Consider the following 19,464-nt stretch of genomic DNA (forward strand, 5'->3'; position numbering starts at 1 on the left):
ATGTTTTAACTAATCAGAAAAGATCAACACTAATCAAATTTTTAAAATTTTTTTTGGAGAAAGTGTCTTGCTCTGTTACCTAAGCTGAAGTGCAGTGGCATGATCACAGCTCACTGCAGCCTCCACCTCCCCAGGTCAATCAATCCTCCTGCCTCAGTCTCCCAAGTAAGTGGGATTACAGGCATGCACCACTATGTCTGGCTAATTTTAAAACATATTTTATAGAGGACAGAGTGAACTCCTGGGCTCAAGCAATCCTTTCACCTCAGCCTCCCAAAGTGCTGGGATTACAGACATGAGCCACCATGCCCGGCTAACATTAATCAATCTTAAGAGTGGAACAGCAGTGTAAGTTGAAGAATCACTTAAAAGTTGCTATGAGAAGCCTCCTATTGATTACGTATTCTGGAAATGACTCCTAAGTTCCAAATGTAAGGTGCTTTTGTTAAGCACATAGGGAAAGAAATTCAGTTGTGACAGCTGGATTTCAAATAAAGGCCTTCTTACTAGGTCATAAGCCAACTATAAAATCAACCCAACTAAATACTCAAAAGACAGAGAGTTTTAGAGAATAAAAGTTTTAGGGGGTAATAAACTAAATCCACTCTGCTTTGTTTTTAGCAACTTTGGAATTTACTTAATTTGAAGGAGGTACATGGACTAGTGTTGTCACAAAAGAAAAAGACAAATAACTCTTAGTCTTTATAATTGGTATTTGCTAAAGAAAATATTACTAACATATAATAAATATATTAGTAAGTAGGGAGTCCTGTCAGTATTACCCTAAGTTTCAAGTTTTTAATTTTACATTATTAGAATTAGCATATTTATAGCCATAGTCAGAAAGCCAGAGAACTACATAAAAATAATTCTCATCAATGTGAACTGTGAAAAGATTATTCAGCAGCATAGCTCAAATGTGTCTAGCTCAATTCAACTTAAAATATTATTATTCTGGAGTGAATTTTTACTAAAAGACAAATGTCATTAGTCTGCCTTAGATAGCTACTAAAGACAAGAAAATCTGTTAAAGAATCATTAAATTTTAAAATAAACTTAAATGAAGGCTTAAAATACATGTACCTTATAATATCCATTGCCTGGTAAAGTATTTCAGATTGATCAACTCCAAGAACCTTCTTTGCCCCAGCTTTAGCAGCAAACATAGAGAGAATTCCAGTTCCACATCCAACATCCAAAACTACCTGGGGTAATTAAAAAAAAAAAAAAAGAGATGTTATCAAAAAGGTCTCTATATTAAATTCTATTCATATATTATGATCTTTCTGGCTAGGAAAAATTCACAATAAAAACTTTAAACTGGCTAGGCATGGTGACTCATGCCTGTTATCCCAGCACTTTGGGAGGCCGGGGTGGGCAGATCACTTCAGGTCAGGAGTTTGAGTCCAGCCTGACCAACAAGGAGAAACCCTGTCTCTACTAAAAATACAAAATTAGCTGGGCATGGTGGCGCATGCCTGTAATCCCAGCTACTCGGAGGGCTGAGGCAGGAGAATCTCTTGAACCTGGGAGGTGGAGGTTGCGGTGAGCCAAGATCACGCCATTGCACTCCAGCCTGGGCAACAAGAGAGAAACTCCATCACAAAAAAAAAAAAAAAAAAAAAAAATTTTAAACTAAGCAAATACGGCAATTTCTATTTGGGAAAACTGAACATATCACTACTATGAGTTGTTTTAAATTAATAACAGTATAGTTGGCTATAGTCTATTGTAATCAGACCCAACAATGCTTAATTTAAGAGATTTTATATAAAAAAAATTATGTCTATAGATTTAAGAGAGAATCATTGTTTTTAATTTCCCTATTGTATGTATATTCTATCTTAGGCTCAGTAATTCTACATTTTAACAGAAATAAATTTCTTCAAGTTTGAGTGGCAGGAATTAATTTAAGCAGGATGGCTTGACCCAATACAATTTGAAAAGGGTTATACAGTAATCAAGGATACGGAATACCACTACATCTTTCCCACTCCTAAAATCAAATATTCAGCCCATTTTAATAAGAAAGTACAATGAAAACAAGTTAGCTGTCAAAATTCAGTAACTTGAGAGTTTAAGTTGCAAACTTAATTCTTGGTGAAAGAAAAGTATTTATTAGAACCAAAAGTTTTAAGATGCTATTGGGGGTAAGTGGGGAGCAATTATTTAAATCAAGAATTTAATATGGTTTTCCCTGGAATATAATGAAGCCTGCTTAGTTCATAGTAAAAACAAAAACAAGTCACCAAGGAAACACATTTAGCAAAATCTTTCTAGGTACACTACTCTGTGAAATTACTGAAAACTAGTGCTTTAAATCTTTCACTATCAATGGCCTAAAAAATCATATATATTTGTCCCAAAATAGGAAATTATTTCAATGCCCTCATACTGTAAGTATTCACTAAGCATTACTAAGTACCAGGAATTGATTTCAGTGACAGGGGTACAGCAACAAACAAGACCAAATCCCTGTCTTAATGGCACATACAATCTTGTGAGAGAGACAAAGAATATAAAATAAGGTCAGGTAGTAAGAAAAATCAAGTAGAGTAGAGTTAGAGCAGAGGAGAGAAGATACACTCTTTTACCATTCTAGTTAGGTCTGAGAATACCTCTCTGATACATGTGAGCAGAGAACTGAATAAAGGAGGGTGTCATGCAAAGATCTAGGAGAAGAGCATTTTAGTCAGGAGGATATTAAATATAAGACACAACATTCCAGGCAAAGCCAAGATGGCCAGTGTGGCTGAACTGGGTTCAGAAAGGTCACTTGGAGGTGAAGGCAGGGGTCAGATCACAGAGTGCCTTGGATTTTCCTCTGAGTAATGAGAAACTATCCTACGAAAAATAAAACTAGAATTAAGAATCGATGATACTGTACACCAATTTTTTTTTCTCACTAGGCAATAGAATTATGGTTTAACCATCAGGTACATTTCCTATGCTTTAAAAAAAATTTTATGCATATTACAATTCAATACATGTTTTTCCTTCTTTTACACAAATGATAGCATATTACACCCACTGTGCTACATATATATATTTTTTAACAATATAATTTAGAGATCTCTCCATATCAATTTCTAGAGCTCCTTTCTTTTATGTAGCTGTACAGGATTCCATACTATGGCTGTATCACAATCCAGTTCTCTGATGAACATTTTAGGTGTTCCCAAAACCTTACTAGGGGAATAAACGCTGAAAATAACCTCATATGGAAGCCCATTCCCATGAATTAGTAAATCTAAAGAATATATTCCTAAAAGTGAAAACACTGTGTCAAAGAGTACATATTTGTAATTCTGCTAGACATAACCAAATTGATCTCACAGGGCAATTCTGCTAATGAAGACTCCAATGAGCAATGTATTAGTACCAATTTCCTCATAGGTGAGACTAGCCTATGGGACATATAATCAAACTTTTGGATGTCTACCCATCTGGCAATCACAAAATAATGATATGTTGATCTAGTTTTAATATGCATTTCTCTTAGGAGATTTAGCATCATTCCATGTATTGTAGAGCCATCTGTAATTTTATGTGAACTACTGATTTACATCTTCTCTCCATTTTTCCCACTCAGTTGCTAGTCCTTTTCTTATCAATCTGTCTTAGCAGATAAGAGTTATTTGTAAATTAAGATTAGCCCTCTGTAATATGACATGCCATGTTTTCTCACAGCATGTATTTTTGTCTTTTGATTCTACTTACAGTGATTTTTGCTACACAGGAATTCTTAACCTACAATTAAACTTATTAATCTTTTCTAAAATATCTCCAGGACTTTGATCATAATTAGATAAGCCTTCCCCAGTCTTCCCATTTCATTGCATTTCATCTTTACCCATTTCCTTCTAGTACATTCACAGTTTCATTAACACAGTTTGTTTTTAAACCATGGTACACTCTATGAGGCATGGTTCCAACGCTTTGTTCAAATGGTTGGCCACTTGTCACAGTATCAGTTATTAAACAAGGTTTCCCCCACTGACTTGGTATGTGACCTTTAACAGTCATTTAAATATTTATGTATATTTGCATTTAGAAGTGGATTTTAAATCTGTTCTGTTAATCTATATATTCATGTGCCAGGAATTATTTTAGTTACTGAAGCTTTATAAAACGATTTAATATCAAGTAAGTCTGGTCCACACTCCCTGCAAATATTTTCCACAATGTTTCTGGAAGACTTTTTATATTTATTTTTCCATATAAACAAGATAATTGGTTTGTCTAGGTTTAAAAGTGTTAGCATTTTTATGAGAACTGAGCTAAAATTTAGGGAAAACAATTTTGAGTTTTCCTATTTAAGAACCTGGTATGACTTTCAATTTGCTTAAATTGTCTGTTAGGTACTTTAGTTGTTCTTTTACAAATCTTTTTTTATATAAGTCCTGCATATATTTCTAGTTTACTTCTCTGCATTTTATTTTCTGTATTACTATTATAAGTGGGGTTTTCCTTCCATTATATCTTTATTTCTTTCATTTTTGAGACAGAGTCTCGCACTGTTGCACAGGCTGGAGTGCAGTGGCACGATCTCAGCTCAATGCAACCTCCACCTTGCGGGTTTAAGTGATTCTCCTGCCTCAGCCTCCCAAGTAGCTGGGATTACAGGCGTCCTCCACCACATCTGGCTAATTTTTGTATTTTTAGTAGAAACAGGGTTTCACCATGTTGGCCAGGATGGTCTCAAACTCCTGACCTCAAGTGATCCACCCACCTTGGCCTCCCAAAGTGCTGGGATTACAGGCGGCAGCCACCATGACCGGCTGTTTCCATTATGTATTGAAAATATAATTTATTAGTATTGACTCCAGAAGACAGATAATCTAAACAGCTTGATATCCATTGAAGAAATAAAGTTGTTGAAAGGTTACTACTTTGTGCTTCCTACCCTACATCCAGATGGCTTCAGTGGGAATTTGACTGTTCTTGAACACATGGCCTGTCTGGGTGAGTCAGTACATTTTAACATAATTACTTTTATAAACATTAAGAATTTTATTTTAACATGCAATTGATATATATCACTGCAAACAAAAAGAATTTTTTTAAAAGTTCCAAATAAAACGTATTAACCAACATAGCAAGAAAACAGTATACTATATAGTATATATGTATCTAGTACAGTTATAGTACCTCAACTTGAAATACTGTATGGCAAAAATGAAAATATATACAATAGAACAGTGTGTAATAAGTTTCTAGAAACTCTCATTAAAATAAAACATTTACAAAACTAAAAAACAAAAGATTCGTGTGGAATTTAGAAGTTTGCTAAAAGTGCTTTGGTGACAGTGTCTGGGAAGATCAACGCTCCCTTGCTGTGTACCAAAGACAAGCTGGCAGCACAACTGGTAACACCATTCATGGTATATACCCTTTATGACCTAGGGGGTCCAGTGCTAAAAAATTACCTTATAATTGTACTCCCATATATATAAAAATATTTTTAATAGTTTATATGAAGTAGTTTCTAATATAAAAACTGAAACAACTTATGGACGTTCTTACATTAGATATATGAACCATTAAAAGAATATTAATGAAAACATGCTCGAAATCACTAATAATTAGAAAACTACAAATCAAAACAAATATCACCTCACACCAACCAGGACAGCTACTATCAAAAAACTAGAAAACAACAAGTACTGCTAAGGATATGGAGAAATTGGAAGCCTTGTGCACTGCTGGTGGGAATACAAAATGGTACACCCACTGTGAAAAACAGCACGGTGCTTCCTCAAGGAATTAAAAATGAAATTACTATGTGACTCAGGAACTTCATTTCTGGGTATATACCCAAAAGAATTAAAAGCAGGGCCTCTAAGAGATATCTGTTTACCTATGTTAATAGCAGCAATATTCACAGTAGCTTTAATATAGAAGTAACCCAAATATCCGGACAGATGAATGAATGAATAAGCAAAATGTTGTACATACATACAATGGATTATTGAGCCTTAAAGATGAAAAAAATTCTGACATTTGCTACAACAAGGTCAAACCTTGAAGACATTATGCTAAGTGCAATAAGCCGGTTACAAAAGGAAATACAGTCAGCCCTTTGTATCCCTGGATTCCCCATCCAGGGAGTCAAGCAACTGCTAATCGAAAACATTCTGGAAAAAAAAAATTGCATCTGTACTGAACACGAAGTCTTCTTTCTCTTGTCATTGTCCCCTAAACAATACAGTATAACAACTATTTATATAGCACTTACATTGTATTAGGTATTATAAGTAATCTGGAGATGATTTAAAGTATACAGGAAGATGTGCATGGGATATATGCAAACACTACACCATTTTATATCAGGTAAATGAGCATTTGTGGATGCTGGTATCCACAGAGTGTCCTGGAACCAACCCCTCACAGATACTGAGGGAACGACTGTACTGTAAGATTCCACATATATGATGTATATGAGTAGTCAAAAATCATAGAGACAGAAAGTAGAATAGCGATTGCCAAGGGCTGGGAAGAAGGGAGAACGGGGAATTAACGGTTTAATGAGAATAGTTCCAGTTTTACAAGATGAAGAGTTCTGGAGATGGAAGTGGTGATGGCTGCATGACATTATAAATGTATTTAATACCACTGATCTATACACTTAAGGATAGCTCAGATGGCAAATTTCATATCATGTTTATTTTACCAAAAGAAAAAACACGCGGGTAAAAAGATAATAAGGAATTTCTCCAAGAAAAGCTGCTGAGTGAAGAAAGTATACAAGGATATGTTTAGTATACTCCAATTAGAGTATGTGTTTTTTTGTAAGACTATCCATATACACATTCAGATATAATGTATATACAAATGCATATATGCGTATGTGTATGAAATCCTTATTTAATCCTCATTCTACAAATGATGAATGTGAGCTTCAGAGTGGCAAAGAAACAGGTCAAAGGTCACAGAGCTGGTAAACTGTAGGGCCTGCATTCAAACACAGGTTAACCTGCTTCTAAAGTCTGTATTTTTAATTGTATATTAGTTATTTATTACACTAGCTTAGAATTAAGTGATCAGGTAGATAAGCTAAAATTTGATAGAATCAAAGAGACAGAAATAAAATGAACATTATTTTATAAAATGATGAGAAAATATGATTCATTTTTTTCTTAAAAAACTGAATGAATTGTAACTGTAGATAACAACCACAAGCATAAAGAAGGCACCTAACTGGGAATTTCTGCAATAAACTACAAACAGAAATTAATTATGAGTGGGTGACAACAGGATTAAATACCACCCAAAGTTAAATTAATCTGAGAAACCATATGGCCTCCACAGGAGCTTTGTGAATTGAAACAATATTAAGAAAAGAAGGAAGAAAAGGAGGCTGGAAAGGGATGGAGAGAGAAGGGAAGGAAAAAAATTTTAATAACAATATTTAATACTTGATGATTAATCTTATGATTACTAATACTTGAGCTTTTTCAGTATTTACTTACCTATTACAAGACAACTCCATTCAGAAGCATACTGAAGGAACATTCTAATTTACTTTCTTAACAAGCTCCTCTGGTATTCCTTGTTAAGAGAAGATGGCTCAAAGAAAGGCAATGATGATGCTTTCACCGTAACGAAACCCACAGAATTTACCAGAAGGAATTTTTACAATCACCTTACAGGTTAGGCCCAAAGAGATTCACCACTTGCCCAAAATTATATAACTGGTTCCAGACTAGCCAGGATTAGTGATTCTCATATTTACATATTAAGGAAAAAATAAAATAAAAATCTGGGCATAATCTAACTAGAAATATAAAGCAACGTCGTTAACAGTAACATAATTTGCTTCACTGGAAACAAAGTGGTTTTTAGACAAACATTAAATAAATTTTCCAGCACTTGTTTTGCAAATATAAAAATTATGAAGGGCCGGGTGCGGTGGCTCACGCCTATAATCCCAGCACTTTGGGAGGCCAAGGCAGGCAGATCACAAGGTCAAGAGATCAAGACCATCCTAACCAACATGGTGAAACCCCATCTCTATTAAAAATACAAAAATTAGCTGGGCATGGTGTCGCGTGCCTGCAGTCCCAGCTACTGGGGAGGCTGACGCAGGAGAATCGCTTGAACTCGGGAGGCAGAGGTTGCAGTGAGCCGAAATCGCGCCACTGCACTCCAGCCTGGGTGACAGAGTAAGACTCTGTCTCAAAAAAAAAAAAAAAAAAAAAAAACTATGAAAAGTCTCCACTATAGTAACATATAAAAAGCATACAAAAAACTTAAATATAAAAAAATAAAAAACTGATCAACTATAATTTTTAAATGAAATCATTTATTTGTCTCTGGTGGGAATCAGCACAAACGAACAATTATAAACTTTTCGTGAGGTGTAATGCTTTGTCCAAAAAGATCAGAGCACCATATAAATTCTGTCCAATTCAGCCAACTCACAAGTGAAACACTGCTCTTAAAAAAGAGGTATGGAAAATGAAAAGTCAATCCAGATTATATTCCAAACAATACAAAAATCAGGAAAAAGGATTTTTAAAACATAAAGGTTGTTACTGCTGCCATATCATGTAAAGCCCATGAAATAATCTTAGAGAAATGAAAGCCGAATTATAAGAATCCGATACATTATCAACATACATGTTCTCAAAGTAAAAAGAGTGGGAAAAAATTCCCAAGGAAAGGTATGTAAACGGCAGAGATCATAATATTTCTCATTAAATTAGAGGATTAATTTCCCATCAGGAAGAACAAACAGAAAATCTGAACTTTTTTTTTTTTTTGAGACAGAGTCTCGCTCTGTCGCCCAGGCCGGAGTGCAGTGGCCGGATCTCAGCTCACTGCAAGCTCTGCCTCCCGGGTTTACGCCATTCTCCTGCCTCAGCCTCCCGAGTAGCTGGGACTACAGGCGCCCGCCACCTCGCCCGGCTAGTTTTTTGTATTTTTTTTAGTGGAGACGGGGTTTCACCGTGTTAGCCAGGATGGTCTCGATCTCCTGACCTCGTGATCCGCCCGTCTCGGCCTCCCAAAGTGCTGGGATTACAGGCTTGAGCCACTGCGCCTGGCCGAAAATCTGAACTTTTAAGTAACCATGCCAATGTAGAAAGGGAGGAAAAGGCAGAGGGGAAAAGACAGAGGGAAACAGAGTAAAGAAAAAATGAAAAAACAAAATGTGTAAGGAAGAAAAGCCAAAAAACACAAATTTCAAACACTCAGGCACATGCACACACAAGAGTATAAGATCATTTTTTAAATAACTTAAGCCAATATTAAAACTAATTGTAAAATACAAAGTATCTCTTAATGGGGTAAAGTATTAAAAGAAAGCATATAAAATAAGTACTATATTACAATAGTGAACCCTACTTCTTAATGTTCTTAAACTCATTAATTTTCCATTACTGAACACAAACTAGAGTAATAATTAAAAGTGTGCTATGACATGGTGCTTATCTGATACATTTAAAATTCATAGGAATAACTATAAACAAAAAATATGGTTTAAGCAAAATTATCTGAATAAGCAAAATTTAACTAAGCTATGTCATTATAACTAAGCTATGTCATTATAATTAATAACTTTCAATTTTTAAAAAGAGCATATTGAATGACAGCAGCAATCAGCATTTCTGTTATCAGTACTCTGCACCACAGAGCAGCATCATAAAAGTCTTCCATGAAATAAAGACAGAAGGTGTTAAATCAATTGCTATCACAATGATGACCCAACAGAGGATTTCTACTGCCCAAGAACAACATGAAATGTATAATTCTATAACCTATGCTACTTACCTTGTCTTTGAAGATATGTGGATTCTGGTATATGAAATCTCGGTAGCTTTCTGTTCGTATTTTGTCCTAGGGTAGAGAGATGAAAACGCTGTGTTTATAGGACAGTCTAAACAAATAAATTTTTTAAGGGTGATATTTGCCATTTTATCACACATTGCTAGTTTCCATAGCAGCTTTTATACCTGGGATACCAAGCTTATTTTTTTTTCCTAAGAAAACAAAAAAGAATAGAAATAGCAACAACACACAAAGAAAATATTTTACGAAGACTGAAACTCAAATAAGACCCAAGTTCTTAAAAATGTGTACATTTTTCTCTTTATGTGCATTATCACCATAAGACTTAGAGTGATAATTGAAGCTAATAAAAGATGAATATGTTTTCTCCTTTCAACAGGGCCTGGAAACTACAGCCTGATTCTCTGCACTACAGCTATATTAAAATAAGGGAGAAGCCAAGTGCAGTGGCTCACGCCTGGAATACTCACTTGAAGCTAGGAGTCTGAGACCAGGCTGGGCAACAAAGTAAGACCCTGTCTCCAAAAAAAACAGAAATAAAAGTAAGGGGCTGGGTTCAGAGGCTCACGCCTGTAATCCCAGCACTTTGGGAGGCTGAGGCGGGCAGATCACCTGAGGCCGGGAGTTTGAGACCAGCCTGACCAACATGGAGTAACCCTGTCTCTACCAAAAATACAAAATTAGCCAGGTATGGTGGCGCATGCCTGTAATCCCAGCTACTGAGGAGGCTGAGGCAGGAGAATTGCTTGAACCGGGAGGCGGAGGTTGCGGTGAGCTGAGATCGCACCATTGCACTCCAGCCTGGGCCACAAGAGCAAAAATTCCATCTCAAAAGCAAAACAAAAGAAGAAAGGAGATAAAAATAAATAAATGCAAACGTTGCAGCTACATACGAAAAATTACACTAAACTGGATACGTTTTTCAAAGAAAGTCATTGATCAGCACCTATCTGATTTACATTCCTGTTTTGTTTGTAAAAATTTCTGTAGTAGGAAATGATGTTTAAAAGCCTCTAAGCCTAAAAGTAAATCATTTGAGCCCTGCAGCCCACATTATAAGGCTCCTACACTCTGGAGTCTCATATAACCTTGTGACCAAGGCAAGCACGTAACTCTAACATTTATGCTGGTTCATGAATAGAGTTGATTCCCTAGGTTGAAACACATACTGACTGCAAATTAAGCATTCAGGGGCTCTGCTGTCATGTTAGTACAATATGACTGTGATAAAAATAAGTATCACAGAATGGGAATTCTAGTTTTAAGTTTCACATCAGGGTGAAAACAAAATATTACACCAATTGCTACAATATCAAAATTTTATACAAATCATACCCCCAAAATATTTTTATGCCAATTGAGACTTTTTTTAAAGCATAAAAGGAGATCTTAAAGGGCAAGTTGTTTTACTTAAGTACTAGACCTAAAAAGGGAATTGTCCACAATTAATTCCATGTTTTCTGATTACTTCTCACTGCTTTTCAAAAAAATTTTAAAATTAGGCTTATTAAATCTTCTCCCGAAGTTACTTTAAGAATTACTAAGATAAATAAATGTATATATAAACTAATTATCTAATTTTAAAACTTTTTTCAAAGCATACCATTTCATACATGTTTACAAATTTTATACTCCTCTGATACTATAACCAGTGATTTTTGCAGAAACAACAAAACTTACAGAGGGTGAACATCAGTCAGGAATGCAGTCACTCAGAAAGCTCTCACAAATCATACTGCCTCACCACTACTTCCATTTAATCAATAGAATTCCAACTGCTGTCCTAACGCCATGCACTGCTACTCAACTAAATTACAATCTTTCATTCTGGCTCTTTCAATATATTCATTTGTTTTTGTTTGTATGCTCATGCTGGTGTAATGAAATCCAAAGTATACAAAACATAGTGCCTTGTATATAGCAGAGCTTCAATTTAGTCACTGAATTTTTGAAAAAAAAAAAAAAAATCCAATAAATAAGAAAATGTAAGCAAACAAAAGAGTAGCCTTTATAACCATTTCTAAAAATTTATTCTAACAAAGGCAACATGTCAATACAAAACAACAATAAACAGAAATTAAAAAAATTTTTTATATCAACCTTGAAACTAAGAAAAATAAAATAAAAAAATTACTGCTCCAATACTTAGGAGCAAGATAATATTTTAAGACTAGTAAGGTATCAAGAAATTATTCCTGCAAATACGAAGAATGAAGGTAAAGAAAAAAGTTATATACTATAAATTTTACATATATAAGCAACAGTATGTTTTTAATTTACAAGCTCATTAGTGCTCACTTGGCAGTCCATAAGACAGGTGCAGATACAATAAAGAGAATGCAGCAAAGAAAAATTACTAAAATTTCACTTTACTAAAGGGCACTATGATCTGTGATAAATGTACAACAGAATGAATAATGTTGATCTTAAAACAAAGAAGAATGATGCATTTCGGATTTACAGTAGTAGTCAATGATGACTCTTCTTCAAAAAGATAAAGTGGCAAGGAATTTTGAAAGTTCATGTAATCTATCCCTCTATCAATTATATCTCTGTAATTCAAGAAAGGTAACTTCATCTCATCTAAAGAAATAAGATCACAAGCTATTTTTTTAAAAATTATAATCAAAACATGTACCAAAAATAGTGTCATGAAAAGACATGAAGCCAAGCAACAAAAAACCCGAATTATACTCTCTAAAAACAAGGCCGATTCCAACCACAAAAATATGTCCGGCAAATATGATTTCTCACTTTTAAATGAGTTACAAAAATTAGGTAACATTCTAGTGGTAATATACCTTGAACAGTTTATATGTGCTAAGAATCATTCTGATAAGAAACGAGAAATAAAGCTGTGATATAAGGCATGCTTCCCATTCATTCACAGCACATAACTTGGCAAAATGCAAATGTATAAACAGTTCTTTTTGAATCAACTATCCATATGTCCTATAGACATTTAATAGAATCATTTCCAAGGGGAGGATATTACACTGCACAAGAACTAAAGGAAGCTAGGGCACACAGAATGATATTTAAGTGATTCTCTCAAAGGGAAAAGGTGACACTGGAAACTTCAAGTTGGAACTTCTTAAATCTATATGTACATCAAAAGGAGTTAAAGGTACCAGACCAGGTGTGAAATCTTACGGTTACTGACACATAGATACAAGTGTCCAGGATAAAGATTTGTAAATGGTCAGTACTTAAACTAAATTTCCCTGATGATTGTACTCACAACGCTCAACACTCTACTGAAAGTTTCAGTAACCTTTAACCTGTCTGAAAAGCCCAACACAATTTCCATACCAAAGGAATGAAAGGTTTATGGTATTTAATGGGATGATTTAAAATGACAAACATGGCTCTAGATAAACTTCTTTAAAGAAAATATTCTAAACATAAAAAAATTAATAAAGAAAATGAAGCAAGTCAATTTCTTTTCAACGAATTCACTGAGACTCAAAATAATGTATTACTTATAATAACGTATCTATTATTTATAATGCTATGCCATTACCCAAGTGACAACGAAAAGCACAACCACGACATGTAATTAGTAATGACATGACAATGTTTTAAAAGACCCCACATAAGTACAATTATCAATTACCAAACTTCTATTCTGTGATCCGGCAAAACCGAATCAACAAAATATATACATGTTATCAAATATCCCTGGTTAGCTTAAATGCCTGTGCTTCAGGGAAACCATAAAATAAAACAATCTCTGGAGGAAGGATTTAGAAAGGGATATTTTGTTTGTTGGTTTTAAGAATAGGTAATGGTGGCATCTAAAATTCAGAGATAAACATCTAAACTTTCAATGTTTACGTTCCAACATTTATTTTACTCTACGTAGATATTCTAAATTTCACTGAACTCAAAATTACATCTTCCTATTTTACAATCTATAATACTTAATAAAATGTATAATTATCAAGTATAGCTAGAAATCAACTTTTATTTTACATGGATATTACCGTTATAAAAATTAAAACCAGCCAGATTTAAATACAGTCACATGTTGCTTAATGCTAGGGATACTTCTGAGAAATGTGTTGTGTGAACATCACAGAGCATACTTCACAAATGGAGATGGTATATAGCCTACTACACACCTAGGCTCTGTAAGATAGCCTATTACTCCTAGTCTACAAACCTGTACAGCATGTCACTGTACTGAATACTGTAGGCAACTATAACACAATGGTATTTTTGTATCTAAGCATATCTAAACATAGAAAAGGTACAGTAATAATATGGCATTATAGTCTCATGGCGGCACCATCACATCAGTCTGATTGACTGAAACATTAGTATGCAGTGCATGACTGTATCTAATTTGACCAATTCAGGAAATACTCCTGTATGTCAATGATTTCAATGGTAAAAAAGTTCCATAATAATTGTGAGATTTATAATTAAACTTTATATCAAAGAATTTATTATTGGCCCAAACAAAAGTCAGTATGGCTATTTAAAACACTGAAATTAATCATTTCCTATATACATTAAAAGGTAAATATATAATTTAATCCATCTAATTGTTCCTATTTAATAGTTGCCTTTGAGAAGACTAAAATTGCCAAGTTTTTCCAATATTTTAAGGAAAAAGTGATTTCATAAAAAGATTAATAATGATTTTAAATGGAATGTACAAATGACTGATGCCTCTGTAATCTTTTCGTCTTCTTTCCTTTTTTTTTTTTTTTTTTGGTAGACAGGGTCTCACTACATTGCCCAGGCTGGTCTCGAACTCCTGGGCTCAAGCAGTCCTCCTGCCTTGTGCTCCCAAAGTGCTGGTATTACAGGCATGTGCCACCGTGCCCAGTCTTGTAATATTTTCAACCCAAGATGAGCTATCAAGCACCAAAGAGGTGTTTAAAAAGCAGTTCTCCCCACCCAAAAAAAGGAGGTCTCCTACAGTGTACATATATATTAAGAAAGAACCTGTTCTATTTTTCCTTTAGTATGGATTTGGCACATTTGTGTTCTTTTCTAACCTTTAGCATTTCTTCATGTATCCCATAATGCCCGTATGAGCTGAAATAAACACCGTCCTCATCCTCCTGGAGGTCCGCAATGATACTAGTAGATGACGAGCAGGTTCTGACATCTGCGTTCATCACAAAATCCTGAGCAAATTGTCTGTAATCAATTTGAAATACACCCTTGAGACAGGTTTATTGGACCATGAATAAAGGAAAGGCTAGAGGTTGAAGAAGAGGAAAGAGGAGGCAGTATAGTGTGATGAGCCTTCTAAATCGCATTCTACCTTGAACAACTGAAAGCTCCCCCTGCTGGATCTGAAGCAACGGCAATATTCAAAAACAATTTTATGCACTCCTTCTACAAACCACAAAAACAATGTCAACTGCAAATTATCCTCTTTATGTCTTTCAACTGAACAAAATAAGCATATTACTTTTATTATCCTCTATTATTTCTATTGTTTTAAAATCCTTTTTTAGCAACTGGATCAATGTTGTGTATTTCAGCTCTATTAATATTCTTTAAAACCATATTATTTCTTGGGAGTGTTATATAAGCAGAAAGTAGACCCAAATAGATAATTATTTATATACACCAACACCACCCACTCCAGCTCTAAAACTCAGATCCCTCTCAGATCATGACATATTAGGAATCCATAAGGTATACAAAAGGGACAAGTCCAAAGGGGCAAAAGGTAAAGTTGGTGTTGGTTGCTTGGTTACCTAGCATAAAAATTCTGAAACAGAGAAGAGGAACTACAATTGGTTCTACTATCTTTCCCGCTGAACATACATTCTGGCAAATCATCAAATAGGTACTCAGGCAACAGCAAACAGCTTACAAATCCAACAGGAAGGCCTGTGAGGTATACTTGTTAGAAATGCAGAATCTCAGGCCCTGTTCTCAATCTCCTGAATCAGAATTTACATTTTAACAGGATCCCAATTGATTCCTATGCACATTAAACTTTGAAAAGTACTACACCAGTACAATGCTAATTTATTCACTGGAAAAAACTGTCATTGTGTATCTGGTTTTCTGGGTTCATACTATACCATAATTACGTTTTGATTCTTCCCACACCCACCCCGCACACACAAGACAAAGTCTTGCTCTGTTGCCCAGGTTGGAGTACAGTGGCATGATCTCGGCTCACTGTAACCTCCACTTCCCGGATTCAAGCAATTCTCCCGTCTCAGCCTCCCAAGTAGCTGGGATTATAGGCATGCACCACCACACCCCAGCTAATTTTTGTATTTTTAGTAGAGATGGGGTTTCACCATGTTGGCCAGATTGGTCTCAAACTCCTGACCTCATGATCCACCCACCTTGGCCTCCCAAAGTGCTGAGATTACAGATGTGAGCCACTGCAGCCTACATTTTGATTCTTTAAAAATAAAAACTTCAACCCTGTATTTTCCCCAAACCTCAAAAAGATTAATCCTTCCACTTTAAAAAACTAAGATAGAAAAAGTAAAATGGAGAAATCAACTGCAAACAGGAAAACTGAAAGGAAGGCAATAAAAAACAAAAATATTCATGAGGACAACATTTGTCAGAACATATCAGAATAGGTAAAACCATAAGACTTTATATTAATTAACGATATCCATAATGTATAAAAAATGCTACATATCTTTAACTGTATGAAGATAAAATATCTACATTGTACTTTCCAGTATATGAAATGTTCTATATTCTACTTTGCCATTGGTTGTATTATTTTGGAGATCTAAACAATTAATTTTGCAAGATTGATAAATTACTTCATTTTTTGCAGATCCTCACGTGCTCTAGCCAATTCGGCTTCAGCAGACAATGCCCTGGCTTCCATACATTTCAATTTTTCAACAACAGATGTATTTTCACTGAGTCCATTGGGGTATGAGAAGGGTACTGACACCGGTTCATAAAGATCTTCCACATCTAAAGAAATAAATGGACATTATCATCAGGCCATCTTATAACAACAAAACAAGTATAAATATGTTAGGAATAAATATGCCCTAAGCTTCTACTATGTGGCCAATTGAGAAAGATTAGTGAAAGTACTTTTAATTCAATATTAATCATCTTGGCTTTGCACAGTGGCTTACACTTATAATCCCAGCATTTTGCAAGGCCGAGGCAGGCAGATCACTTGAGGCCAACAGTGATCAAGACTAGCCTGGCCAATTTGGTGAAACCTTGTCTCTACTAAAAAAAAAAAAAAAAAAAATACAAAAAATTAGCCAGGCCTGGTGGTGCGGGCCTGTGGTCCCAGCTACTTGGGAGACTGAGGCAGAAGAATTGCTTGAACCTCAGAAGTGGAGGTTGCAGTGAGCTGAGATCGCACCACTGTACTCCAACCTGGAGAATACAGTGAGACTCGGTCTTAAAAATAATAATAATAAATATTTATCATCTAAACTATTTCAGTTTGAATTCAAAGAGCATGCTTTTAGTCTAAGTTTTTCATTAGCTGGCTCAACTGGACATATATTTAAATATTAATTATACTCAACCAAATCCAGGGAGAAAAAAGTAGAAAGAAAAAACCTAATATTTATTGATCAGCAGGTATCTTTCAAGTACATCATTACATCTCGTTTTATTCTCAAAACACAGTAAAGATGTATTTATCCCTATTTGAGGCATGGAAAAAATAAATTTCAGAGAAATTAAGTGACTATCCCAAAGTTATATATCTGTTTATGGAAGAACTAAGATTTAAACTCACACCTGCATTCCCAGCCCATGTTCTTGCCATTACACAAAGCCACCTCCTAGCCTGTGTCCTTATTGTAGCAGGTATTAAATTCAGATATTGCTTAAGGGAAATCCTGCCATATATGACAATATGAATGAACGTGGAGGACATTATGTGAAGCAAAATAAGACAGACACAAACAGACAAACACTGTGTGATCTCACTTTTGTGTGGAATTAAAAAAAAAACTCACAGAAGCAGAGAGTGAAATGGTGGTGGAAATGAGGAGATGTTGGTCAAAGTGTACACACTTTCAGCTACAATACGAGTAAGTTATGGGCATCTGCCTATGGTAAAGTGACTATAGTTAAAAATGCCGCACTGTATACTTGAAATTTGCAGACAGTAGATCTCAGCTGTTCTCAACACAAAAATAAAAAATGGAATGTGAGGTGATGATGTTAATCAGCTTGGTTACAGTAATCACTTCACAAAGTATATGCAAATCAAATCGTCATATTGTATACTTGAAATGTACAAAATTTTCACTTATCAATTATACCTGAATAAAACTGGAGGAAAAAAAAACATTCCTAAGGACAGTGTGCAAAGAATTCTACACACTAATTTTTCATCCTGGGCAAGGTGGAATGAAATCTATACACTAAAGTCTTATTGCTGATATTATTAAATATTCTAATTCCTAGTATTTTTAAATTATTGATTTAATTTTAATTTCACTATATTTAATTTTAATTTCACTTCTCTGCAAAGATAAGTTAATATATGTAGTTTGTGAATTTCACAAAATCCATGTCCATTTACTGGTCTAACTTTCAGATCAACTTAAGGCAGGAAGTAGTGCAAATATTACCTTTTCCCCTCAGGATAGCACTGGAAGAAATGTGACTTTGTAAACATTCCTATTCATTTTTCAGTTGTGAAGACACTTCTTCAGAGTTAGGACAAAACAGCTAAGCCTAACGAATGCCTAATACTGTAAGAGACTACAGCCTAAGTTGAATTCTTGTTATAAAAGCAGTGCAGGGTGTCACTAACTTCTAATCACTCTGGTAGAATATTGAGTCACTGAGGTTTAAAAACTGCATTCATTCACTATCTAATTCACCAAAAATTAATGAACACAACAAAATATTTCCAAATTATATAAGGCTGGTATACTGTGTTTTCTACTTCCTACTACAAACCTCATTTTGTATTTTGATTTCAAAATTCTTCAAACTGGTCAGTTTCTGTTTTGCTTTCTGCTACAATAAAAATTGTCATAATAAAAACTTTTTAATTTTAAGGATATGCAGATAATTATATATTAAAGATTAAACTTAGAGATTTGAAAAAGAGAAAGGATTTAGTTAATATTAAGATTCCTAACTACAATTTGCTAGAATTCAAAGGCCTAAACCATATTCAGAAAGACAAATTTCCACGTCTACCTTCTGTCTCAGGATGTTCAAATCACCTGGATACTTCTTTCAGGCAGAGAAGAATTACTGCAAAAGTTGGCCAATATTTCAGTAAAATATAACAATTATAAATGTGTATAAACCTCACATAAGAGCTCCAAAATAAATGAAGCAATTAAAGGCAAAAACAGACAATCCTTTGATCACAGAGTATTTGGTTTTTTTAGACAGAGTCTTGCTCTGTCACCTGTATCCCAGGTTCAAGAGATTCTCCTGCCTCAGCCTCCCAGTAGCTGGGACTACAGGTGCCCGCCACCATGCCCGGCTAACTTTTTGTATTTTTAGTAAAGATGGGGTCTCACTGTGTTAGCAAGGATGGTCTCGATCTCCTGACCTCATGATCTGCCTATAGCCTCCCAAAGTGCTGGGATTACAGGCATGAGCCACCGCGCCTGGCCGACTATTAGTTTTTAAGCAACTTAACTTTTCTATTGAAACCAACTACGTGATGAGGCATTTAGAGAATTTTAAAAAGCATGTCTTTTCCTAAAACACTTT

General features: G+C 34.8%; 1 protein-coding gene across 6 annotated transcripts in view; it reads right to left on the minus strand.

The window, feature by feature from the left end:
- The window catches only part of LOC105487011 (protein arginine methyltransferase 3), a 129,043-nt gene that overhangs the window by 104,160 nt on the left and 5,419 nt on the right, over nucleotides 1-19,464 (minus strand). For all 6 annotated transcript variants that reach the window (XR_011610769.1, XM_011750275.2, XM_011750274.2 and 3 more), the window contains 4 exons: nucleotides 16,560-16,719; nucleotides 14,802-14,946; nucleotides 9,775-9,840; nucleotides 1,084-1,205 (listed from right to left, as the gene is read on the minus strand). Coding sequence is in view for 5 of the 6 variants with exons in the window: in XM_011750275.2 (XP_011748577.2) it covers nucleotides 1,084-1,205; nucleotides 9,775-9,840; nucleotides 14,802-14,946; nucleotides 16,560-16,719 (493 nt within the window). In the remaining variant the exon portion in view is untranslated. The remainder of the gene's footprint in view (nucleotides 1-1,083; nucleotides 1,206-9,774; nucleotides 9,841-14,801; nucleotides 14,947-16,559; nucleotides 16,720-19,464) is intronic.

This window comes from Macaca nemestrina, chromosome 12 (assembly GCF_043159975.1).
Source record: "Macaca nemestrina isolate mMacNem1 chromosome 12, mMacNem.hap1, whole genome shotgun sequence".
NCBI lineage: Eukaryota > Metazoa > Chordata > Mammalia > Primates > Cercopithecidae > Macaca > Macaca nemestrina.